The 27,923-nt window shown below is 39.1% G+C and overlaps 1 protein-coding gene across 2 annotated transcripts in view; it reads left to right on the top strand.

Annotated features, from left to right (window-relative positions):
- The window catches only part of FAM120C (family with sequence similarity 120 member C), a 114,805-nt gene that overhangs the window by 6,674 nt on the left and 80,208 nt on the right, over positions 1 to 27,923 (top strand). Inside the window, exons 2-3 of one of the 2 annotated variants that reach the window (XM_058714522.1) lie at positions 23,362 to 23,608; positions 24,937 to 25,019. In XM_058714522.1, coding sequence (XP_058570505.1) covers positions 23,362 to 23,608; positions 24,937 to 25,019 — 330 coding nt within the window. Of the gene's footprint in view, positions 1 to 2,091; positions 2,517 to 23,361; positions 23,609 to 24,936; positions 25,020 to 27,923 lie in introns of those variants that run through there. The other variant, XM_058714523.1, reaches the window with a different exon arrangement.

The raw sequence follows: 27,923 nt of genomic DNA, 5'->3' as shown, positions 1-27,923 counted from the left end.
TGAGAGAGAGATTGGTTGGTTGATTGACTATAGAGAGCTTTAAGGGTCAGATGAGGAAGAATTTAGAACCAGTGTTTTATAATGTTACATATTAATTCCCTGTAAATCAACTTAAATTCCAAGTGGAATTGAAAAACTCTGTTAAGTAAAAGTAAGTTTGGTAGCTACTTAGCAATACATTTATAGAATACATTCCTTCTTGGTGGTAGTAACAATAGCTACCACATGGGCTGGGTACCTTACATAGATTCATTATGTCATTTCATCCTCACAACCACCTCTCAGGATATATATTAATGTCCTTTTTTTTAATGGCTAAAATAAAAACAGAATCAGCATAAGTTTGCACTGCTAGAACATGGTTGAGCCAAGATACAAACCTAAATATATTTGAGACCAAAATCCTCCATCTTTAACATATTGCAAAATAGCATAGTTGCATTTCAAACTAAACCTTTTCCAGAATATTTTTCTTATATTTAGCTTGTGGAGCATAATGGCTAAGACAACAGAACTTGGAACCAGACTGCCTGGGTTTAAATCCTTGTTTTTCTCCCTACTAGATAGGTAAACTTAGGCAAGTTAACCTCTCTGTGCCCGCATTTCCTCATCTGGAAAATGAGGGGTAGTGATAATACCTGTATCACACATTTTGTGGTGAGTCTTAAACGATTTAATGCAAGTAAGGTGCTTATAACAGTACATGGCACATAGTAAATCCTATATAAATGCCAGCTACTATTACTTTGAACAGAATATCTTTGGTGCCATGTATGTTGGACCTAGATCATTTCACTCTCATGCTTTAAGCTTAGGATGGTGGCCTGCAGAGTCCTTCATGTTCTGCCTGCCATTCTCTGGCCTCATTTCATCCTATTTGTCTTCTCAGGACAGTGAATGGTTTTCAGTTCAAGTAACATTTTTTGAGCATCTTCTTTGTGCCAGACCCCATGCTAAGTACTATGAACAATGGAATTCATTCATTCAATAAATATTTATTGCACGAGTCCTGTGTGCCAGGCACAGTTCAAGATTATGAAGATAAAGTAGTGAACAAGACAGTTTTCTGATCTTATGAAGTTTACATTCTAGTGGGGAGGACAGACAATAAGATAAAAAGACAAAATATATATATAATATTTTAGGTGGTATAGTAAGTGCTGTGGAGGAAAATGAAGTAGGGATGTGAGTTAAGGGAGTGTTGAGGTCAGGAGGATACTCTGTCTCTCCAGGACCTTGTTAGGTGAGACAAGTACGAAAATACTAACAATATGAGCCCAGAGGATCATTTCTCTGGCCCTTGTCATAGGCCCAAGGACATAGTCAATGGAAGTGGCAGAACCACAATTTGCATACCAGACACCAAAACCCTTACTCTTTTACCATAAAGGAAATTACAAAGATTATGGCAAGGATGGCAAACTGGCAGCCAGTAGGCCCATACATTTTTTTAAAGAACTCCATTGATCTTTATTGGTCAGCAGTGTTTTGATCAGTAGTGTTTACCAGAATCTGAAATCAAATAGCGGGTTTGGACTGAATATTAAGGCATCATCTAGTTGAATGATGTTTCATTTCCCTCTATCATTTAACTTGCATTATATGAACACATTTCTTTTTTGAAAAATAGGGCTTTCTTGCCAGCATTTTAAAAATTGTGAAATGTTGCAAAAAATTCTGACTTTCCAACCACTCTTGAACTATCAGACCCTTTGGCAACACTGATTGCCCCCTTTTGCTGAGCCACATGGTCTTTATTTATTGGAATCTCTATGATTCCATGGTGTCTTCCTGACACAGTGACCAAGTACCTCTTGCCATTCATGATAGCCATCTTGTATCAGTGGCTCCCAATGATTCCCACCTGCTGATATTCACACTCTTGTGTAATCTCCCCCCATCCCTTGTTTATGGGCTGGACCTAGTGACTTGTTTCTAATGAACAGACTACAACAAAGTGATGAGATGTCACTTTCAAGATTAGGTTATTAAAAAACTGTGACTTCCATCTTGTTTGCGCTCTCTCTCTCTCTCTCTCTCTCTCTCTCTCTCTCTCTCTCTGGCTCTTCTTGCTTGATCACTCTGATGAAGCAAGCTGCCATACTGTGAGCTGCCCTATGGAGAGGCCCACATGACAAGAAACTGAGGGCAACCTCCAACTAACAGCCAGTGAGGAACTGAGGCCCTCAATTCAACAACCCACAAGGAACTGAATCCTGTCAACAGCCAAGTGAGTGAGCTTGGAAATGGATCCTTCCCCAGTTGAGCCTTGAGATGACTGCAGCCCTGGCTAATACTCTGATTGCAGCCTGTGAGAGACCCTGAGCCAGAGGACCCAGTTAAGCCATGCCCACAGATACTATGAGATAATAAATGTTTTTTTTAAGCCACTAAGTTTTTGGGGTAATTTGTTACACAGAAATAGGTAATGAAAACATCATTGTTGTACTTTTTAATAGTAGTTTTGATAAGCATGAAATATTTCTTGCACCCACATCTATGAAAAGTGACAAAATCACACAAGAAGGTCATGTATTTAAAGATCATAATTTTTTTAATTCAGTGACAAGAGATTGTTGTGCTATAGTGAAAAGACCAAATGAATTGAAGTCCAAAGACTTGCATTCAAGTCACTAGTGGGATCTTGGGTAATTTATTATTTCATTTTGAGAATCTTCATTTATAAAGTGGATAAGAAAGTGATACCATGTTTCCCAGGACAGTCGAGAGAATTACCAGCTATAACATATGTGAAACCTACTATATACGTGTTAGTTCATATTAATTTCAGTCTCTCCTGTGTTTCCATAGTACTCTATATATTTCCATTGGCTTGTACCATAATATATTGTGATTATCTGTTATACGTAGGCGACTTGATCTTTGCATCTACTCACACAGTATTTGGGCACATGGCAAGTGTGCAGAAAGCACTGGTTGAAAGAATGAACAGTTGTTACATAACTAATGAAAATTTAAAAACACTAAAATATGCTTAAAATTCTTAACCGAGGTATCTTTCATCTTTGGGAAACTTCCTTTTGCCAATTTGCTGATAGGCATATCTATAAAGAGGTCAGTTTCGGCAGAAAGGTCTTCATATCAGGTCACTATGTAAGGCTTAAATTTGGTCTATTGAACAATTCTTAGCATAGTCGAAGCACCTGAACCAGAACTGTATGAGTAGGCTAGTCCATCTTCGGGGCACTGTTATGGCACAAAGAATACACTGAAGTACTTAAGTCTGCATACATTTTATGCCTTAAGGCAAAAAGCAGTCATGGAGCTTGAGGTGTTGTCTACCATTTGTAAGGCTTCCATTTGTATCTAAAATACCAGTTTTAGATATTCACTTTCTCTCTCTTAAATCAAAAAGCTGGCAATAATCATCTGAAGAAGATCACATATTTAAAGGAAAATCAGAAAGAACCTATTTCTTGGTGAAAATGATGAGTATTCCTCTATATCTAAATAAAATATGTCTGTTGAAATACTGCAATTTAAGACACCATTTTAAAATAAACCATTGTAGGAAATATGACCAGTGTATAAAAATGAAGAGTGCTGAAACAAAACTTTTAATAGGGCTTGGAATTTCAATAGGCTGTGTTTTGGAATACAGACAGAGTAGGTGATACTGTTATGAAATGCATTTATATAGTAAATGAAAGCATTGCCAAGGCTTGAAAATCTTGTCGGTGGTAGTTTAAGAAAATGTCTGTTGAATACAGCAGAAATTACATAATGAACAAGCATTTGTAAAGGTATGAAATACTGTTGCTCAGGATGTTAAACATTGGTGGCTGAACATTTTGGGGACAGTAAGTTATTTGTGAAGTTTTAGATCTCAGTTGGCTACATAGATATAAGCACTCCCCATATAGCTGTACACTTCGCTGTGCCTAGCCAGTAGTTCTCACAGTATGGTTCCTGACCAACAGTACTGTATCACCTGGAAACTTGTTAGAAATGCAGATTCGCAGACCCTAGTCCAGACCTACCATATCAGAAGCTGGAGGTGGGGTTTGTCAATCTGTTTTAACGAGTCTTCTAGCTGATTCTGATGCACCCTAAAGTTTGAGAAAAATTGCACCTAGATATAATTCATGTGTTAAGAATTTTGATGGAATCTAATTCTTTGGGACTTGGAGCCTATGACAGGTACATTCACAAATACCTGGATTTTGTGTGTTAAGGAAAGTCATGAAATTTTTGGTATAGGTTGGTCAAAATTATGACTACAGATGGTGCTTCTGCCATAGTGTTACTCTTGGACTCAGAATATTTCAATTTGAAGCAGAAACACTTTATAAGGACTTAAAGATTTTAATTATTTCACTCCTTAGGATCCAATTATTATGCAAAAATGTTCAAAATGAATCATGTTAGGAACTAGTGATTAACAATGTGGCTTACACCAAACAAAAGCTGAATACTTTGAATTATTAGATGCATGTTATGGAAATCTGCCCTGTTATATGTAGATTGATTGCCTTGGCTGAGGCGTGGTACTGAAGATACTAAAAAAAGGGACTTCTGGCATCCAAAGAGCATTCAGTGCACCAGCAAAGATTGAAATAGAATACTTGACCTGTTTGGTTGACATTGCAACTCATCTAGAGAGGCACTCTGAATAAAAGCAGGTTTATTCAAAAATACCTTCACAAATGTATGGTTGTATTTGCTCGTTTCTAGCAAAATTACGCCTTTGGGAAACTCATTTGGCAGGTGATAAACTGGATGACTTTGCTGAAATTGGTTTCCAAGAAATGAAAGTGATGGCCTGAACTACATTCCCAAAATTGTGAAGTTGTCTGTTGCATTCCAGGAAAGGTTCTCTGGTATTATATTTTCAGAAAAGAAACTAATATTGTCCAGTTAGCCTTCCTCAATGTTTATGGTGTAAAAGAAGAGCTACAATGGAGATACCAAATTACTGTTTTATGGTATTGAAAATGAAGCATGGTGTCAGTGGAATACCAGAATTCTACAAATATCTTGGGGGTTGTTACCCTAAATATAATAAGAAACAGTGTGCAAAATGTCTGTGGAAATTCCTACCTTTCTAAACAGCCGTTTTCTATTACAAGATGGGATAAAATTAATCATTCCCAAGGACCCAAAGCTAAATTCTTTACTGCACACCCTAACACAAAAATACAAAACCTAACATTGACCTCTTGGCACACTTGGCATCAGACCTCCTGTTCCAAGTTAAAGGAGAAAAATCACACACACGGATGTAATGATTAACTTTTTTCTATTTTTAACTTGTGTTATTAACTTTGAATTTTAAGATGTAAACTCCGGTATCTTTCATGTTTATATCATTAACACTGACAGTGTAGTGTAGTTTAAAAGAAATTAGGGGCACCTGGGTGGCTCAGTCAGTTGAGCGTCCGGCTTCAGCTCAGGTCATGATCTCATGGTTCATGAGTTTGAGCCCCGCATCGGGCTCTGTGCTGACAGCTCAGTTAGACTTTGAGGCACAGAGGCCTTGCAGCTGAAATATAAACCATCCATATTTCTATTGCTAAAGCAGACTTATACATAATCCACCCATAATCACTTTCTTATGAGTGATGCTTCCTTGTCATCTCTGATTTCTTTTTGCTTTGGAATTGAGAACAGAGGGAGTAGGTGGACTACAGAGCTCAGCCTGAGTCAGATACCAGTTTGGATTTAACACTATGTGGGGAATGAGGCTAGCAATTCAAGAGAATTTGGGATGAGTTGGAGGAAGTCAAGTATCACAGAGGTCAGAAAGTGGTGTTGCTTCTGTATTAAGCTCTTTCTGTGGTCCAGGCAGGCTTCTAGACAGCCAGATGGATATAATAAAATCACAGCAATTAACAAGCTCACAATCTATTTATTCTTTATGGCCCTGTGATTATTGTATTACTTTATGAATTGATCTGAAGTTAGTGAATACTCAGTTTTCCAGTTGCCTTTATTTGATAAACATGTTCGATGGAAAGAGCATAATTTTGCAGACAGACCTAACTAGGTTCAAGTCCAAGTTCTGCCATGTGGCTGGCTGTATGATTTGGGGCAAGTTATTTAAATTTTTCTATTGAGAAAGAGGGGGGTCACCTGGGTGGCTTAGTTGGTTGAGCGTCCATCTTCAGCTCAGGTCATGATCTCGTGGTTTGTGAGTTCAAGCCTTGCATCAGGTTCTCTGCTGTCAGCATGGAGCCCACTTCAGATTCTCTGTCCCCCTCTCTCTGTACCTCCTGCACTCATGCTGTCTCTCAAAAATAAATAAAACATTCGAAAAAAGGAGGGAGGGGGATTAAGGATACTCAGTTCACAGATTTAGAAAGATAAGTGAAATACATCTTAAATTATTTAGCCCAGTGCCTATCATGAAATAGTAATCACTAGAATGTCACCTCCATGAAGACAGGAATTTGGGCCTCTTGGTCACTACGGTATTTCCACACCTAGATGAATGCCTGGCATGTATCCGTGCCTGGTCCAGTAAATACTGGTTGAAGGTCAAAATGTACCAAGAAATCATGGCCTTCATGGCGCTCACATTCTAGTGATAAATACTTCTAGTTGTTTCTAATAGCAAGTGTTTTTCAATAAATTATTTCTGAAAGAACCAAAGTATGAGAGAGAAAATGGAGGGGCACCTGAGTGGCTCAGTTGGTTAAGCATCTGACTTTAGCTCAGTTCATGATCTGATCTTGCGGTCTCGCAGTCCATGGTTTTGAGCCCCATGTTGGGCTCTGTGCTGACAGCTGGGAACCTGGAGCCTGCTTCAGATTCTGTGTCACCCTCTCTCTCTGCCCCTCCCCCACTTGTGCTCTGTCTCTCTGTGTCTCAAAAATAAATAAACCTTAAAATTTTTTTTAAAGATAAAATGGAAAATATGAGCTCAGATTGAAGAAAAAGCAGGAGTACCTTTCCTGTCTGGTGGTTTTGTCCAATTCTCCATCTACCCAAATACTGGTTTGGTAAGCACAATTTGAAAGCCACTTCTTTAGACTACTTGCTATTGGAAATGAGACATTAAACTTTTTTCAGAGAGCTGTTTCCCCCTGAGTTTTATAAATAAGTGTTGCTTCCTCTAGAAATCATTGCCCCATTGACTGGTCAGGTGCCTTTGGTCTATGTTTCCATAGCACCCTATGATTATAACTTCTTAACATATTAAGTGTCTTACTCTGTGCTTTCTGCCTCCTGGCACTTAGAAGGCCCCAATTCATATTTGTTGTATTGAACAGTGAGCTAGCAATTAAAAGCTAGAGGCAGTTGTTGAAAATCTCAACTCTTACTTTCTTTAAAGGTCAAATGTGCTTCTTGATTAGTTACTTGGGTATGTTATTGTTTAAAGCTCACCTAAATCATTTCAGTCTCCTGAAAAATTACAAGGTTAACAACTGAACTGGATCCGTTTGAGCCAGGAACTGAAAGTCCTTCTGCTTACAGATGGTAGCATTCATCATACATGTGGAAATGGAGCCAGGGTACTCAGCTATTCTGAAGGGTGTTGTGGCTAGAAGGCTTCTTCCTTGCCCTTATCAGGATTTAATTGCCATCAGTCACTCTAGATGATATTTTGCTAAAAAATAACAATCTGTCTAGAAAGCACTGTTTCTTAAACTTACCTCATCATGACAATCATCTGGGGTTCTTGAAAGCAACCTTAGTGTCTATTGTTGGATGAAAGAGTAAAGAAAATATGGCATATACATACAATAGAGTATTATTCAGCCTTAAAAAAGAAGGAAATCCCGCCATTTGGGACAACATGGATGAATCAGAGGACATTATGCTGAGTGAAATAAGCCAGACACAAAAAGACAAATACCATTTAATAAGGAGTCTAAAATTGTCACTCATAGAAGCAGAGAGTAGAATGGTGGTGGCCAGGGACTGTCAGGAGGGAATATTGGGGAAGTATTAGTCAAAGGGTACAAAGTTTTGGTTATACAAGACAAATGAGTCCTAGAGATCCGAAAAGCATAGTGCCTATAATTAACAATACTGATTTGTGTACTTAAAACTTTGCTTAACTTATGTTAAGTGCTTTTATCACAAAAAATAAAGAGGGCAGGAGGAAACTTTTGGAGGTTATGGACATGTTTATGGCATAGACTGATGCCAGTGATGATTCTTATCTCTGACCTCAATTATAATGTATACATTAATTATGTACAGCTTTTTGTATGTCAGTTGTACCTCAAAAAATATATATATATTTCTAGGCTAGCGCTAGACCTACTTCATCATACTCCTCAGAGTCTAGAGGCCTGGAATGGGAATTACCTTCAAGGAATGGAGGTAAAAGGTCTGCAGGCATAACATCATTTTATTGTATTTTGCTTTATTGCATTTCACAGATACTGCATTCTTTACAAATTGGAGATTTATGACAACCCTGCATCAAGCAAATCTATTGGTACCATTTTTCCAACCGTATTTGCTCACTTCCTGTTTCTCTTGTCACATTTTGGTAATTCCCACAATATTTCAAACTTTACTATATTTGTTACAATGATATGTGATCAGAGATCTTTGGGATGTTACTCTTTTTCATTGTTTTGGGGCACCACAAACCTCATCAATACAAGATGGTGAACTTAATAAATGTGTGTGTTCTGACTGTTCTACTGACCAACAGTTCAGGTTTCCCTATTACCCGAGACATAAGAATATTAAAATTAGGCCAATTAATAACCCTACAATGGCCTCAGGTGTTCAAGTGGAAGGAAGAGGTGCACATCTCTCACTTTATTTTTTTAAAAAAAATTTTAATGTTTATTTTGAGAGAGAGAGCAGGTGAGTGCATGAGCAGGGGAGGTACAGAGAGACAGGAAGAGACAGAATCCCAAGCAGGCTCCATCCATGCTCTCAACCCAGAGCCCGATGCAGGGCTCAAACCCACAAACCGTGAGATCATGACCTGAGCCAAGGTTGGTCACTCAACCAACAGCCACCCAGGCGCCCCACATGTCTGTCACTTTAAATCAGAGGCTAGAAATGATTAAGCTTAGTGAGGAAGGCATATCGAAAGCTGAGATAGGCCAAAAGCTAAGTCTCTTGTGCCAAAAAGGTAGTCAAGTTTTGAAAGCAAAGGAAAAGTTTTTGAAGGAAATTAAAAATGCTACTCTAGTGGGGCACCTAGGTGGCTCAGTCGGTTAAGCCTCTATTGATTTCGGCTCAGGTCATGATCTCAGGGTTCTGAGTTGGAGCCCCATGTCGGGCCCTTCACTGACAGTGGGGAGCCTGCTTGGTATTCTCTCTCTCTCTCTCTCTCTCTCTCTCTGCCCCTCCCCTGCTCACTCTCTCTCTCAAAAATAAATAAGCTTGTTTAAAAACGGTACTCTAGTGAACACATGAATGATAAGTGAAACAGCCTTATTGCTGTTATGAAGTAAATTTGAGTGGTCTGGATCAAACCAGCCACAACATCCCCTTAAGCCAAAGCCTAATCCAGAGCAAGGCCCTAATTCTCTTTAGTTCCAGGAAGCTGCAGAAGAAAAGTTTGAAGCTAGCAGAGGCTGGTTTGTGAGGTTTAAGGAAAGAATCCATCTCCAGAACATAAAAGTGCATGGTAAAGCAACAAGTGCTGATGTAGAAGCTACAGCAAGTCATCCAAAAGATAAAATAGTTCATGAAGGTGGCTACACTAAACAGATTTTCCATGTAGGTGAAATAGCCTTCTATTGGAAAAAGATGCCCTGGGGTGTCTGGGTGGCTCAATCGGTTAAGTGTCCGACTTTGGATCAGGTCATGATCTCATGGTTTGTGAGTTTGAGCACTACGTCAGGCTCTGTGCTGACAGCTTTGAGTCTGGAGCGTGCTTCAGATTCTGTCTCTCTCTCTCTCTCTCTCTCTCTCTCTCTCTCTCTCTGCCCCTTCCCCAACTTACACTCCTGTCTCTCTCTCTCTCTTTCAAAAATAAATAAACCTTAAAAAAAATAAATAATAAAAATTTTTAAAAAGGAAGAAGATGCCCTCTAGGACTTTCATAGATAGAGAGAAGTCAATGCCTGGCTTCAAATATTCAAAGGACAGGCTGACTTGCTAGGGGCAGAGGCAGCTAGTGACTTTAAGGTGAAGCCAGTGCTCATTTACCATTCTGAAAATCTGAGGACCCTTAAGAATTATGCTAAATATACTCTGCCTGTGATCTATAAATAGAAAAACAAAGCCTGGATGACAGCGCATGTATTCACAACATGGTTTACTGAATATTTTAAGCCCATAGTTGAGACCTACTGCTCATAAAAAGAATCCTTTCAAAATATGACTGTTGACAGTGCACCTGGTTACCCAAGAGCTCTGATGGAGATGTACACAAGATTAATGTTATTTTCATGCTTTCTAACACAGCATCCATTCTGTAGCCCATGAATCAAGAAGTATGATTTCAATTTTCAAGTCTTGTAACTTAAGAAATTTTATAGGGCTATAGCTGACATAGATAGTGTTTCCTCTGATGGATCTGAGCAGAATACACTGAAAACCTCTGGAAAGAATTCAGTATTCTAGATGTCATTAAGAGCATTCATGATTAATGGGAAGAAGTCAAAATATCAACATTAACGAGAGTTTAGAAGAAATTGATTCTGGTCCACATGGGTGACTGAGGTGTTCAAGACCAACAGAGGAAATACTTGCAGATGTGGTAGAAATAGCAAAAGAACTAGAATTTGAAGTGGAGCCTGAAGATGTGACTGAATTGCTGCTATCTTATGCTAAAATTAATGGGTGAGGAGTTCACTTTTATGGATGAACAAAGAAAGTAGTTTCACAAGATGGAATCTACTGGTGAAGATGCTAGAAGATGTTGCAATGACAACAAAGAGTTTAGAATATTGCATAAACTTAGTTGATATGCAGTGGTAGGGTTTGAGGGATTGATTTCACTTTTTAAAAAAATTTTAATGTTTATTTTTTTTTTTTGAGAGAGAGAGAGAGGGAGAGGGAGACAGAATCTGAAGCAGGCTCCGTGCTGTCAACACAGCCTGCTGCAGGGCTCAAGCACACGAACCTTGAAATCATGAACTAAGCTGAAGTTGGACGCTCAACCCACCGAGCCACCCAGGCGCTCCAATTGACTCCACTTTTGAAAGAAGTTTTGCTGTGGGTAAAATGCTATTGAATGGCACCACATGCCACAGAATAATCCTTCCTGAAAGGAAGAATCGATGAGACAAACTTCATTGTTGCCTTATTTTAAGAGATTGCCACGGCCACCCCAGCCTTCAGCATCTACCACCCTGATCAGCCAGCAGCCATCAACAATGAGGCAAAACCCTCTACCACCAAAAAGATTATGACTTACTGAAAGCTCAGATGATTGTTAGCATTTTTGAGCAATAAAGTATTTTTAAATTAAGGTATGTACTTTTTTAGACATAATGCTATTGCACACTTAATAGAGTACAGTATGGTATAAACATAACCTTTATATGCACTGGGAAACAAAAAAAAAACCCTCATTTTACTTACCTTATTGAGATACTTTATCGCAGTGTTCTAGAACTGAACCTGCAATATCTGAGGCATGCCTGTATTACTTTTCACCATATACCTTCCTGTATTCCTGATTTTATTTTTACCTGGAGTATGTTCTGCTTTTATTCGGTTGTAATTTACCTTTTGAATTAAATGTTGCAATTCATGATATAAAAATTCAAAAGGTACAAAACAATATATGATAAAAGAAAAATCCTCACCTCTGTCCCTAGCCACTAGATTCTTTTCTCCAGAGTTGACCAATATTATCAGTTAGTTGTGTATTCTTCCAAAGTTATTATGCATATAAAAGCAAATACTTATAACCACTTAGTGCACACACACCACAAACAGACCTTTAATTTAATTTAATTTTTATTTATTTTGAGAGAGTTAGAGCGCAAGTGGGACAGGGGCAGAGAGAGAGAGGGAGATAAAATCCCAAGCAGGCTCTGTTCTGTCAGCACAGCCTGATACATGGCTCAAACCCAGGAACTGGCTGAAATCAAAAGGATGCTTAACTGACTGAGCAACCCAGGCACCCCCACAAATATACCTTTTAAAATATGGGAGCATACTGGGACACCTAGATTGCTCAGTTGGTTAAACGTCCGACTAGACTTCAGCTCATGTCATGATCTCAGGGTTGTGAGATGGAGCCCTGCATTGAGTTCCTTGCTGGGTGTGGAACCTGCTTAACACTCTCTCTCTCCAGGCACCCGGTGGCTCAGTTAGTTGAGCTTCCAACTTCGGCTCAGGGCATGATCTCACAGTTTGTGAGTTCGAGCCCCACATCGGGCACACTGCTGTCAGCAGAGCCCACTTCTCTGTCCCCCTCTCTCCCTGCCCTTCCCCTGCTCACATTCGCTCTCTCTCAAGAAACATTTTTTTTAAATATTCTCCCTCTCTTTCTGTGTGTGTGTGTGTGTGTGTGTGTGTGTGTGTGTGTGTGCGCGCGCGCGCGCGTGCGTGCCTGGGTGGCTCAGTTAGTTTGGCGTCCGACTCTTGATTTCAGCTCAGGTCGTGATCTCACAATTTGTGAGATTGATCCCCGCCTCAGGCTGTGTGTTTCGAGTGCGGAGCCTGCTTGGGATTCTCTCTCTCCCTCTCTCTACTCCTCCCCTGCTTGCATGCGCTCTCTCTCAAAATAAATAAACATTTTTTTTAAATGGTTGCATACTAAATTTGTACTTTGCTTTTTTTCATTTATTTTATCATGCTGAGTTTTCCATGTGAGTAAATAGAGTTTTAATTTTTTATGTTTCCACCCTGTTCCATTTTACACATGTTATAATATATGGATAGTCCCTTATTGATGAGCAATTAGATTTTTCCAGTTTTTAGCTATTATAATAATGCTACAATGAATACTTGTACAGTTGCAATGCGCTTGCTTATACAAGCACTTGCAGTGTTGTTCCAAGTGCTTTACATATCTAAAAGATGAATCTGTAGAAACAAAATTACCCGGTCAAAAGGTATGTTCATTTGTAGTTTTGACAGATCTTCCCAGATTTTTCTCCAAAGACATTGTATCATTTACACACCTACCTTCAATATTTGTGAGTGCCTGTTTCCCTTACCAGTGTAGTATTTGGTAATCTAGGAGAAAAACCCTCTTTCAGCATTATTTTAATTTTTACTTCTTACCACAAGTGAGTTTTAATCATCTTTTTATATGCTTACAATCTACTTGTGTTTCCTTTTTTGTGAACTGTTTTCTTGTGTTGTTAGGCTTTTTAAAAATTTTCTGTTAGAGGAATTAGCCCTCTATACTGTGAGTTGCAATTTTTGTGGGTTTGTTTTTTTTCTTTGTTTTTGCAATTTGTCATTTGCCCTTTGAGTTTACTTACATTGGCTTTTCCTAAACATAAATGTTTTATTTTTATTTAGTCAAAAAGGTTGATCTTCCTCTTTACTGTTACTGGTTTTTCTCTTATATGTAAACTTCGAAATTATTATATGTAAACTCTGAAATTATTTTTAAAAATTCCACATGGAGTCTTCTATTATTTTTATAGTTATCCCAGTTAAAGTATGAGGAATGGATCTAATTGTTCTCAAATAAATGTCCAGTTATTCCAACACCATCTGTTGAATAATCCATATTAACTGTGTAATTTAAAAAGTGAGTTATGGATTTTGCAACAATTAAATGGAATTTAATAAAGTCAAGGGCAACTGTTACAAGATATGTAGAAGCTGTATCATCCAAATGCAGCATGTGGACCCTTTTTGGATCCTTATTTGAACAAACCAACTGTCAAAAAACATTTTTAAGGCAATCTTGGAAAATAGAGTAGCTACTGGATATTATGATATTAAGAAACTTGTTAACTTTGGTGAAATACTAGTATTATTTTAAAAGTATTTATCTGTTACATATCAGGAATGAAGTATTTATAGGTGATTTGATATCTTCAATTTGCTTGAAAGTATGCCAGAAATGACCAACAATCATATGAAAAGATGCTCAACATAACTAATTATCAGAGAATGCAAATGAAAACCACAATGAGATATCACCTCATACCCATTAGGATGGCTACTATAAAAGGAAACAAAAGAAAGGAACCAGGTGTTGGTGAGGTTGTGGAGAAGTTAGAACCCTTGTACACTGTTGTTGGGAATATAAAATGGCACAACCTCTATGGAAAACAGTATGGAGTTTCTTTCAAAAAATTAAAAATAAAACTACCATATAATTAAGCAATTGTACTTCTGAGTATTTATCCAAAAGAACTGAAAACAGGATCTTGAAGAGAGATTTGCACATCTATGTTTATAGCAGCACTATTCACAATAGCCAAGAAGTGGAAGCAACCCACATGTCCAGTGATGAACAGATGAAGAAAATGTAGTATGTACATACAATGGAATATTATTTTAGCCTTAAAAAGGAAGGAAATCCTGTCACATGCTACAAAGTGAATGAACCTTGAGAACATTGTTAAATGAAATGTCAGTCATAAAAAGATAAATACTGTATAGTTCCACTTATATGAGGTATCTAGTCAAATTAATTGAAACAGAAAGTAGGATGGTGGTTGCGAGAAGCTGGGGGAGAGGCGGAAACAGAGAGTTGTTTAATGGGTATAGAGTTTCAGATTTGCAGGATTAAAGAGTCCTAGAGATCTGTTTCACAACAATGTGAGTAAACAACACTACTGAACTATACACGTAAAAATGGTTAAGATGGTAAATTTTATGTTATATGGTTTTTTAGTCACAATTTAAAAGTGTATTTAAAATTGGCAGAACAGAAGCAGGGCACAGTAGATGAAACAAGAATGACTTAACATGGATAGTAGCTGAAACAGGATAATGGTATCATAGGGGTTTATTATGGTATTTTCTTTACCTTTGTTTAAATTTTTCCATAATAAAAAGTTTTAAAAGGGAGAGTTCCGAAGCATGGGCATTGTGGACAGAGCTGAATTTGTTTTGTTTTTTTTTCAATATATGAAGTTTATTGTCAAATTGGTTTCCATACAACACCCAGTGCTCATCCCAAAAGCTGCCCTCCTCAATACCCATCACCGACCCTCCCCTCCCTCCCACAACCCATCAACCCTCAGTTTGTTCTCAGTTTTTAAGAGTCTCTTATGCTTTGGCTCTCTTCCACTCTAACCTCTTTTTTTTTTTTCTTCCCCTCCCCCATGGGTTTCTCTTAAGTTTCTCAGGATCCACATAAGAGTGAAACCATATGGTATCTGTCTTTCTCTGTATGGCTTATTTCACTTAGCATCACACTCTCCAGTTCCATCCACGTTGCTACAAAAGGCCATATTTCATTTTTTCTCATTGCCACGTAGTATTCCATTGTGTATATAAACCACAATTTCTTTATCCATTCGTCAGTTGATGGACATTTAGGCTCTTTCCATAATTTGGCTATTGTTGACAGTGCTGCTATAAATATTGGGGTACAAGTGCCCCTATGCATCAGTACTCCTGTATCCCTTGGGTAAATTCCTAGCAGTGCTATTGCTGGGTCATAGGGTAGGTCTATTTTTAATTTTCTGAGGAACCTCCACACTGTTTTCCAGAGTGGCTGCACCAATTTGCATTCCCACCAACAGTGCAAGAGGGTTCCCGTTTCTCCACATCCTCTCCAGCATCTATAGTCTCCTGATTTGTTCATTTTGGCCACTCTGACTGGCGTGAGGTGATATCTGAGTGTGGTTTTGATTTATATTTCCCTGATGAGGAGCAGTGTTGAGCATCTTTTCATGTGCCTGTTGGCCATCTGGATGTCTTCTTTAGAGAAGTGTCTATTCATGTTTTCTGCCCATTTCTTCACTGGATTATTTGTTTTTTTGGGTGTGGAGTTTGGTGAGCTCTTTATAGATTTTGGATACTAGCCCTTTGTCCGATATGTCATTTGCAAATATCTTTTCCCATTCCGTTGATTGCCTTTTAGTTTTGTTGGTTGTTTCCTTTGCTGTGCAGAAGCTTTTTATCTTCATAAGGTCCCAGTAGTTCATTTTTGCTTTTAATTCCCTTGCCTTTGGGGATGTGTCAAGTAAGAGATTGCTACGGCTGAGGTCAGAGAGGTCTTTTCCTGCTTTCTCCTCTAGGGTTTTGATGGTTTCCTGTCTCACATTCAGGTCCTTTGTCCATTTTGAGTTTATTTTTGTGAATGGTGTGAGAAAGTGGTCTAGTTTCCACCTTCTGCATGTTGCTGTCCAGTTCTCCCAGCACCATTTGTTAAAGAGACTGTCTTTTTTCCATTGGATGTTCTTTCCTGCTTTGTCAAAGATGAGTTGGCCATACTTTTGTGGGTCTAGTTCTGGGGTTTCCATTCTATTCCATTGGTCTATGTGTCTGTTTTTGTGCCAATACCATGCTGTCTTGATGATTACAGCTTTGTAGCAGAGGCTAAAGTCTGGGATTGTGATGCCTCCTGCTTTGGTCTTCTTCAAAATTACTTTGGCTATTCGGGGCCTTTTGTGGTTCCATATGAATTTTAGGATTGCTTGTTCTAGTTTCGAGAAGAATGCTGGTGCAATTTTGATTGGGATTGCATTGAATGTGTAGATAGCTTTGGGTAGTATTAACATTTTGACAATATTTATTCTTCCAATCCATAAGCACGGAATGTTTTTCCATTTCTTTATATCTTCTTCAATTTCCTTCATAAGCTTTCTATAGTTTTCAGCATACAGATCTTATACATCTTTGGTTAGGTTTATTCCAAGGTATTTTATGCTCCTTGGTGCAATTGTGAATGGGATCAGTTTCTTTATTTGTCTTTCTGTTGCTTCATTATTAGTGTATAAGAATGCAACTGATTTCTATACATTGATTTTGTATCCTGCAACTTTGCTGAATTCATGTATCAGTTCTAGCAGACTTTTGGTGGAGTCTATCGGATTTTCCATGTATAATATCATGTCATCTGCAAAAAGTGAAAGCTTGACTTCATCTTTGCCAATTTTGATGCCTTTGATTTCCTTTTGTTGTCTGAGTGCTGATGCTAGCACTTCCAACACTATGTTAAACAACAGCGGTGAGAGTGGACATCCCTGTCGTGTTCCTGATCTCAGGGAAAAACCTCTCAGTTTTTCCCCATTGAGGATGATGTTAGCTGTGGGCTTTTCATAAATGACTTGTATGATCTTTAAGTATGTTCCTTCTATCCCAACTTTCTCGAGGTTTTTTATTAAGAAACGTTGGTGAATTTTGTCAAAGGCCTTTTCTGCATCGATTGACAGGATCATATGGTTCTTATCTTTTCTTTTATTAATGTGATGTATCACATTGATTGATTTGCAAATGTTGAACTAGCCCTGCATCCCAGGAATGAATCCCACTTGATCATGGTGAATAATTCTTTTTATATGCTGTTGAATTCGATTTGCTAGTATCTTATTGAGAATTTTTGCATCCATATTCATCAGGGATATTGGCCTGTAGTTCTCTTTTTTTACTGGGTCTCTGTCTGGTTTAGGAATCAAAGTAATACTGGCTTCATAGAATGAGTCTGGAAGTTTTCCTTCCCTGTCTATTTCTTGGAATAGCTTGAGAAGGATATGTATTATATCTGCTTTAAACGTCTGGTAGAACTCCCCTGGGAAGCCATCTGGTCCTGGACTCTTATTTGTTGGGAGATTTTTGATGACTGATTCAATTTCTTCGCTGGTTATGGGTCTGTTCAAGCTTTCTATTTCTTCCTGATTGAGTTTTGGAGGCGTGTGGGTGTTTAGGAATTTGTCCATTTCTTCCAGGTTGTCCAGTTTGTTGGCATATAATTTTTCATCGTATTCTCTGATAATTACTTGTATCTCTGAGGGATTGGTTGTAATAATTCCATTTTCATTCATGATTTTATCTATTTGGGTCATCTCCCTTTTCTTTTTGAGAAGCATGGCTAGAGGTTTATCAATTTTGTTTATTCAAAAAACCCACTCTTGGTTTTGTTGATCTGCTCTACAGCTTTTTTAGATTCTATATTGTTTATTTCTGCTCTGATCTTTATTATTTCTCTTCTTCTGCTGGGTTTGGGGTGTGTTTGCTGTTCTGCTTCTATTTCCTTTAGGTGTGCTGTTAGCTTTTGTATTTGGGATTTTTCTTGTTTCTTGAGATAGGCCTGGATTGCAATGTATTTTCCTCTCAGGACTGCCTTCGCTGCATCCCAAAGCATTTGGATTGTTGTATTTTCATTTTCATTTGTTTCCATATATTTTTTAATATCTTCTCTAATTGCCTGGTTGACCCATTTATTCTTTAGTAGGGTGTTCTTTAACCTCGATGCTTTTGGAGGTTTTCCAGACTTTTTCCTGTGGTTGATTTCAAGCTGCATAGCATTGTCGTCTGAAAGTATGCATGGTATGATTTCAATTCTTGTATACTTATGAAGGGCTGTTTTGTGACCCAGTATGTGATCTATCTTGGAGAATGTTCCATGTGCACTCGAGAAGAAAGTATATTCTGTTGCTTTGGGATGCAGAGTTCTAAATAGATCTGTCAAGTCCATCTGATCCAATGTATCATTCAGGGCCCTTGTTTCTTTATTGACCGTGTGTCTAGATGATTTATCCATTTCTGCAAGTGGAGTGTTAAAGTCCCCTGATATTACCACATTCTTATCAATAAGGTTGCTTATGTGTGTGAGTAATTGTTTTATATATTTGGGGGCTCCTGTGTTCAGTGCATAGACATTTATAATTGTTAGCTCTTCCTGATGGATAGACCCTGTGATTATTATATAATGCCCTTCATCTCTTGTTACAGCCTTTAATTTAAAGTCTAGTTTGTCTGATATAAGTATGGCTACTCCAGCTTTCTTTTGACTTCCAGTGGCATGATAAATAGTTCTCCATCCCCTCACTCTCAATCTAAAGGTGTCCTCAGGTCTAAAATGAGTCTCCTGTAGACAGCAAATAGATGGGTCTTGTTTTTTTATCCATTCTGATACCCTATGTCTTTTGGTTGGTGCATTTAGTCCATTTACATTCAGTGTTATTATAGAAAGATATGGGTTTAGAGTCATTGTGATGTCTATATGTTTCGTGCTTGTAGCGATGTCTCTGGTACTTTGTCTCACAGGATCCCCCTTAGGATCTCTTGTAGGGCTGGTTTAGTGGCGACGAATTCCTTCAGTTTGTGTTTGTTTGGGAAGACCTTTATCTCTCCTTCTATTCTAAATGACAGACTTGCTGGATAAAGGATTCTCGGCTGCATATTTTTTTCTGTTCATCACATTGAAGATCTCCTGCCATTCCTTTCTGGCCTGCCAAGTTTCAGTAGAGAGATTGGTCACGAGTCTTATAGGTCTCCCTTTATATGTTAGAGCACGTTTATCTCTAGCTGCTTTCAGAATTTTCTCTTTATCCTTGTATTTTGCCAGTTTTACTGATATGTTGTGCAGAAGATCGATTCAAGTTACGTCTGAAGGGAGTTCTCTGTGCCTCTTGGATTTCAATGCCTTTTTCCTTCCCCAGATCCAGGAAGTTCTCAGCTATTATTTCTTCAAGTACACCTTCAGCACCTTTCCCTCTCTCTTCCTCCTCTGCGATACCAGTTATACGTATATTATTTCTCTTTAGTGCATCACTTAGTTCTCTAATTTTCCCCTCATACTCCTGGACTTTTTTATCTCTCTTTTTCTCAGCTTCTTCTTTTTCCATAATTTTATCTTCTAGTTCACCTATTCTCTCCTCTGCCTCTTCAATCCGAGCCATGTTGTCTCCATTTTATTTTGCAGCTCATTGATAGCATTTTTTAGCTCCTCCTGGCTGTTCGTTAGTCCCTTGATCTCTGTAGCAAGAGATTCTCTGCTGTCCTTTATACTGTTTTCAAGCCCAGCGATTAATTTTATGACTATTATTCTAAATTCACTTTTTGTTATATTGTTTAAATCATTTTTGATCAGTTCGTTAGCTGTTGTTATTTCCTGGAGGTTCTTCTGAGGGGACTTCTTCCCTTTCGTCATTTTGGATAGTCCCTGGAGTGGTGCGGGACTGCGGGGCACTTCCCCTGTGCTGTCTTGAATAACTTGCGTTGGTGGACGGGGCCACAGTCAGACCTGATGTCTGCCCCCAGCCCACCGCTGGGGCCACAGTCAGACTGGTGTGTGCCTTTTCTTCCCCTCTCCTAGGGGCAGGATTCACTGTGGTGTGGTGTGGCCCATCTGGGCTACTTGCACACTGCCAGGCTTGTGGTGCTGGGGATGTGACATATTATCTGGGGTGGATCGGCAAGGTGCACAGGGGCGGGAGGGGCAGGTTCAGCTCGCTTTATCTTCGGAGATCCGCTTCGGGAGGGGCCCTGCGGCACCAGGAGGTAGTCAGACCCGCCAGAGGGATGGATCTGCAGAAGCACAGTGTTGGGTGTTTGCTCGGTGCAAGCAAGTTCCCTGGCAGGAACTGGTTCCCTTTGGGATTTTGGCTGGGGGATGGGCGAGGGAGTTGGCGCTGGCGAGCACCTTTGTTCCCCGCCAAACTGAGCTCTGTCGTCCGGGGCTCAACAGCTCTCCCTCCCATTGTCCTCCAGCCCACCCGTTCTCCGAGCAGAGCTGTTAGCTTATAACCTTCCAGATGTCAAGTCCCGCTTGCTGTCGGAACACACTCCATCCAGCCCCTCCGCTTTTGCAAGCCAGACTCGGGGGCTCTGCTTGGCTGGTGGACCACCCCTCCGCCCCGGCTCCCCCCCACCAGTCCGTGTAGCGGGCACCACCTCTCCGCCCTTCCTACCCTCTTCCGTAGGCCTCTCGTCTGCGCTTGGCTCTGGAGACTCTGTTCTGCTAGTCTTCTGGCAGTTTTCTGGGTTATTTAGGCAGGTGTAGGTGGAATCTTAAGTGATCAGCAGGACGCGCGGTGAGTCCAGCGTCCTCCTACGCCGCCATCTTCCCAGGATCCCAGAGCTGAATTTGAATTCTAGTTCCATTTTTTTTAATTGGGATTAAAAAAATTGGGAAATAATTCACATAATGGCATAAAATTTACAATTTTTTATGTACAATTCAGTTGTATTCACAGTTGTGTACAACTGTGACCATTAATTCCAAAACCTTTTTATCCCCCGAAAAGTGAACCCAGTACCCTCTAGCACTCATTCTTCATTTCCCTTTTCCCCCAGTCCCTGGCAACCACTAATCTATTTTTCCATCTCTATGGATTTTCCTGTTATGGAATATTAATATAAAAAGGATCATATAATATCTGGCCTTTGTGTCTGGCTTCTTGCACTCTGTAGTGGTTTTAAGGTTCATTTATGTTGTAGAATGAATCAGTACTTCATTCCTTTTTATAGCTAAATAATATTCCCTTGTGTGGATGTATCACATTTTGCTTAACCCTTTTTCTGATGATGGACTTTTTTTTTGTTTTTTAATGTTTCTTTATTTTTGAGAGAGAGACCGAGACAGAGAATCCCAAGCAGGCTCTGCGCTGTCAGCACAGAGCCAGACGTGAGACTCAAACCCACGAACTGTGAGATCATGACCTGAGACGGAATCAAGAGTTGGACACTCAACCTGAGCCACTCAGACACCTCTGTTGATGGACATTTGGAATGCTCTGTGGCCCTGAGCATGGCATCTCCTTTCTCTGAGCCTCAGTTTCCTCATCTGTAAGATGGGGCTTATAACATTCACATTGTCTGATTGTGATGATGAGAGGGAAGGTTTCACACTTATACCCAGTACAGACAAATGCTCAATAAATGACTTGTATGAGAGGTATGCTGAAAAAAACTATCACCAGGGGGACAGCATAAAACTGTACTCCTATCCTGACCCAATTGGAGTTTATCATAACTCTAGGTGTAAATATGTTGCAGTACAAAGTAAGGATTTTTGGTTCCTTTGTTTGGATATCAAACATATGCGACATTACTTTGCTATCTGCTTATCAGTGTCCCTCCCCCTGTGGACTTAATGTGTGACATAACTATCTACTGTGACTAGACTCTCCATATCCTGGGAGAAACTTAATGCACTAAAATTCCTGTCAGACTCCAGAAAACTACCATTCTTCTATAATTTAAATGAAAAAAAAAAAAAACTAGGTCAGTTGAGTTCAACAAAAATATATAGGTCCACAGGCTCTAAAGCCAAAATCCAAGCTTTGTTCCTTCCAGCTATGTGACCTTAGGAATAGCAATGTAAAAATGGGAATGATAATAAGTTATAGCCTTATAAGATTATTGAATGAATTAATGTGTGCAGAGTACTTGGAACATTGCTTAGCACATAGTACGTGTTCAGTATCTGTTAGCTACTTTTATTCATATTATGCTCCAAGCATTATCTTGGAGCCCGAAATCGAGAGATAAATAAAGTCTCTGCAGTCAAGGAAGTTAGTGTGGTAGAACCAGTATGCAGATTATTTCAGTATGCTCTAAGTGCAGTGATAGAGGCATGCACAGGAAGGCCACTTAACAGTCTATTATATAAAAAATAGTGCTTTCCAGGAAGAAGCCTGGTACAACGGAAAGTATGTATTCTCGAGTCAGAACAGCTTGGGTTTGAATCCTGTGTACACTCATTCATTATGCAGCTTTGAGGGGAGAGAACCTCTCATAGTTTTAGTTTTCTCATTTCTAAAATGGGGTGAAGATTCTGACCTCTACCTGCTGGAAATGCCCTGTTTGGGTGCTCTATGGTTTAAGGTGGTTCTAAAAAAATAGCAAGCAAGATTTTTTTTAAAAGGAGTTAGATGAACTTAGAATCAGATTCTTACTATATGTTATTTAACCTCTCTGTGTCTATTTCCACATGTAAGTTTTTTTATCCATATCTACCTTGCTCAGAACAACCATGGTTGTTCTGACAATGAGATAATGTATGTAAAGTATATGTGGCATTTCAAAGGTGCTGGGCAATACATAATAGCTTTATTTCTAACAAAGATATCTTCTGTTATTGTTTAAGGTGAAAACTTAAGTAATATATACCATGTTAATGTCAGTATTCTTTTTTTTCAATTTATTTATTTTGAGAGAGAGAGAGAGCACGTGCTGGTGGGGCAGAGAGAGAGGGGGAGACAGAGAATCCCAAGCAGGCTCCACACTGTCAGCACAGAGCCTGATGTAGGGCTCGAACTCATGAACCTGTCAGACCATGACCTGTGCCAAAACCAAGAGTCAAACACTTAACCTACTGAGCCACCCAGCCTCCCCAATTTCAGTATTCTTTTGAAGAGCCTCACACGACAGTTTCATGAAAGGACTGGGCATTTAAATGGATACATGGATGGTGATGTCTTTGTTTATAGTAAGAATAAGTTCAAAGATGAGAAAGACTTTTTTTGAAGAGTATTGTGTTCAACCATTTGTGATCTTAAATTTCAACAAACTATAAAATATAGTTGCTAACCTGGACTTCTAACCAAATATATCAGTTTCTGTTGCATGATATGTTCTTCTCTCCTTCCCTCCTAGGTCTTTCAGAGCCTTGAAGACCACCATTTGGAAGTGGTGGCTTTTTTCAGGGAAAATGGCTTCCATGGCCTTCTTGCCCATGATTCCGAGTATGCCCTCTACAATATTCCCTCTTACTACAGTTCCCATGCTCTGAAGCTGAGCTGGAATGGGAAGAATCTCACTACCAATCAGTTCCTGATGCAGGAAGTAGCCAAGCAGCTGGGCTTGAAACGGATGAATTTTCCTATATTTGCTGCACTGCTAGGTAGGTATCCAAAGAAAAGACTCCAGTGATTGGTAAAGTTTCCTCTTCCAATGCTAAGACATGAAGACCAGAGCAATTTAGCCTGTCACTATTGAATTTATCTTTTTTAAAGTCCTCATGTCAAAACACTATGCTGGGGAAAACCCAGCAGTCTTTTGGGCTTCTTACTAGAAACTCAGCATCTTTGTCTTATGAATTTAATACAGGATATTCCAGAAAATATTTCAATTTTTCTAAAAACTTTTTTGTTATATTCCATTATTATTTTATGCAGAGCACTGTCTTAGGCCAAATGTTGTATTAGTCTTAGATAGCTTTGGTTCCCCATTCAGAGCATGAGCATTTCTTTCCCTCTACCTCAATATACTTTTTTTTTTTTTGGCTCTAGCACCTTTCCCCTCTGAATCTGTGTCTCAATTTAGATCAAGAACATAAACTGCTGTATATGTTTTTCTTTTTCTGTTGTGCTAACATTTTATTATGAAAATTTCCAAACATACATCAAAATTGAAAGAATTTGGTAGTGAAAATCCTATATCTGCCACCAGTATTCCTGCCATTAACATTTTCCTATATTTGCTTTATCATATATATCAGTCCAGTCTAGTCACCCATCAATTTATCTTTCAAAAATGCATTTAAAAATAAATTACAGACAGATGATTATGTTTTGAGTTGGTTTTCCATGTACTGACAGCATGATGGTTACTATGTTGTCTCAGGTGTAACCTCTGCTTATGATCCCAGTGGATTTGAGTTTGGTTCATATAACAGAGCCACCACAATTTTTAGAATTAGGCCTATGGCAAATCACTGAAGTTACACCTGCCTGCTTTCAATTTCCTTATCTGTGAAATAGAATAGTATATTTCATTGTGTTACTGACAATATTAAATGAAGTGAGATATATAAAACACCCAGCACTTACTAGGCAGTCAGTAATTGTAGCTGCTATTATAAAAAGTAGAATGATTAGGTAATAGATAATAGCATGGGCTTTGAAGTCCTCTTCTTATCCTGGTGTGGGCATTTATTAAGTCACCAAACTTAATGCTACTTTGTGTTAAGTCACCAAACTTGTCTGAACCTCAGTTACGTTATCTGTAAAATAAGGATAATAATACTACTGGCATGGTTATTATAAGGATGATACATATAATGCATGAGATACATAGTGGGTAATCAACACATAGCTACTATAGACATTACATTGAAAATCTACAACTATGTGAATTATTTTATTATTTTCTTACCCAGAGGCCCTTTCATAGCCTGGAAGTTCTATGAATACATTTGTACTGTCAGTAAATGACAAATGTACTTTATAGGTAACCACATTCTCCCAGATGAGGACCTGGCTGCTTTTCACTGGAGCCTCTTGGGACCAGAACATCCCCTTGCATCACTTAAGGTAAAGTGCCCCCTTTCTTACCCATACATTCATGCCTAGGGGACATTAGGTTTTTTTCATCGGAGTTTTGATAGAATAATTGCCTTTCATTAGGCTTAAAATATTTCAAATACTGGGGCGCCTGGGTGGCGCAGTCGGTTAAGCGTCCAACTTCAGCCAGGTCACGATCTCGCGGTCCGTGAGTTCGAGCCCCACGTTGGGCTCTGGGCTGATGGCTCGGAGCCTGGAGCCTGTTTCCGATTCTGTGTCTCCCTCTCTCTCTGCCCCTCCCCCATTCATGCTCTGTCTCTCTCTGTCCCAAAAATAAATAAAAAAGCATTGAAAAAAAAAATTAAAAAAAAAATATTTCAAATACTTACAAAAAATTGTAATTATGATCAAATCCTTAAAATCTTTTTTATTAACTTTTTATCTTAATTCCAGTGTAGTTAATATACAGTGTTAGATTATTCTCAGGTATACCATATAATGATTCAACAATTCCATTCATCACCCAGTACTCTTCACAACAAGTGCATTCCTTAAACCCCATCACTTATTTCACTTATCAACCCCACCACCACCCACTTACAGAGTTTGTCCTCTATATAGTTACGAATCTGTTTCTTGGCTTGTCTCTATCTTTTTTTCCCCCTTTGATCATTTGTTTTCTTTTTCAAATTCCACACATGAGTCAAATTACATGCTGTTTGTCTTTCTCTGACTGAATTATTTCACTTAGCATTATACTCTCTAGATCCACCCATGTTGTTGCAAATGGCAAGATTTTATTCTTTTTATGGGTGAATAACATGTATACACACACACACACACACACACACACACACACTAATTCTTCTTTTTTAAAATTTATTTATTTAAATTCAAGTTAGTTAACACACAATGTAGTATTGGTTTCAGGAGTAGAACCCAGTGATGCATAACTTACATACGACACCCAGTGCTCATCCCAGCAAGTGCCCTCCTTAATGCCCACCACCCATTTAGCCCATCCCACCACCCACCTCCCCTCCAGCAACCCTAAGTTTGTTTTCTGTATTTAAGAGTCTCTTATGGTTTGCCACCTTCTCTGTTTGTATCTTATTTTTCCTTCCTTCCTCTCTCCCTGAGAAACAATCCCACACCTGCACAGTGCGTAGAATCTAGGGTGTAGCACTGCTAAAACCAGCAAAGGTTGTATTCCCTCTGGGTGTGCCTCTGTCCCATGATGATGAAAAAGGCCTTTTGCTGGCACCTGCATGGTGTTTTGTCCTTGGGGAGGCAATAAACCCTTTTCCAAAAGTACTCCAGGAAGGGGACTGTTCTCTCCCAGTGTGCCCCAGAGATTCCTACACTAGGCTATGCACTCCAGAGCTAGCTCCCTCCTTCCCAGGAATGTGTGCCATAGCTCCGCTCCAGAGAAAGTCACGCACTTCCAAAACCTGAGTTTGAGCTCCAAATGCTGTTTAAGAAAAAACTGGGACACTAAGTACTTCTCGCCCCCAAGACCATGATCCAGAGAGGTTTTCCTCTTGTTGTAACTTGATCCTGCACTTTCTCAACCCATGTGTCTTTCTCTCCCTTTTGTCTCTCCATGGAAAGGGTTTCCTCCCCACCACAGCACCACAATTTTTCTCTTCTCCAGTTCACTTCCACATACTTCACACCCGCCATGCTGTCTCCCTCCAACTGTGGAGGTCCTTCGGTCAGTCCACAGATCGATTTCCTGGTTATTCCAAGTAATGTAACCTGTTTGAGGGAGGAGGAAAGCTCAGGGTCCCCCTATTTCGCTGCCATCTTAACTCCTCTTATGCTTTTTCTTCTTTATCCATTCATCTGTCAGTGGACCCTTGGGCTACTTCCATATCTTTTTTTTATTAAAAAAATTTTTAATGTTTATTTATTTTCGAAAGAGAGAGAGAAACAAAGTGTGAGTGGGGAGGGGCAGAGAGAGGGACACACAGAGTCTGAAGCAGGCTCCAGGCTCCCAGCACAGAGCCCAACATGGGGCTCGAACCCATGAATCACGAGATCATGACCTAAGCTGAAGTCAGATGCTCAACCAACTGGGACACCCAGGTGCCCCAGGCCACTTCCATATCTTGACTATTGTAAATAATGCTGCCATAAACATGGGGGTGCATGTATCCCTTTGAATTAGTGTTTTTGTATTTGTGTAAATACCCAGTAGTGCAATTACTGGATTATGAGGTTGTTCTATTTTTAACTTTCTGAGGAAACTCCATACTGTTTTCCACAGTGGCTGCACCACTTTGCATTCCCACGAACAGTTCATGAATGTTCCTTTTTCTCCACATCCTCGCCAACACTTGTTGTTCCTTGTGTTTTTGATTTTAGCCATCCTGACAGGTGTGAGGTGATATCTCATTGTTAGTTTTGATTTCCAATTCCCTGATGATAAGTGATGTGGAACATGTTTTCATGTGTCTGTTGGCAATGTGTATGTCTTCTTTGGAGAAATATCTGTTCATGTCTTTTGCCTACTTTTTAATTGGATTATTTGTTTTTTGGGGTGTTGAGTTATTTAAGTTCTTTATATATTTGGATACTAACCCTTTTTCATATGTGTCATTTGCAAATATCTTCTCCCATTCAGTAGGTTATCTTTTAGTTTTGTGGATTATTTCCTTTTCTGTGCAGAAGCTTTTTATTTTGATGTAGTCCCAATAATTTATTTTTGCTTTTATTTCCCTTGCCTCATGAGACATGTCTAGAAAAAATGTTGGTGTGGCTGATGTCAGAGAAATTACTGCTTATGCTCTCTTCAAGGATTTTTAGGGCTTCATGTCTCACATTTAAGCCTTTAATCCATTTTGAATTTATTTTTGTGTATGGTGTAAAAAAGTGGACTATTTTCATTCTTTTTCATGTAATTGTCCAGTTTTTTCAACATCATTTGTTGAA

This window comes from Neofelis nebulosa, chromosome X, assembly GCF_028018385.1.
Source record: "Neofelis nebulosa isolate mNeoNeb1 chromosome X, mNeoNeb1.pri, whole genome shotgun sequence".
NCBI lineage: Eukaryota > Metazoa > Chordata > Mammalia > Carnivora > Felidae > Neofelis > Neofelis nebulosa.
This window is presented reverse-complemented; position numbering and strand designations above follow the sequence as displayed.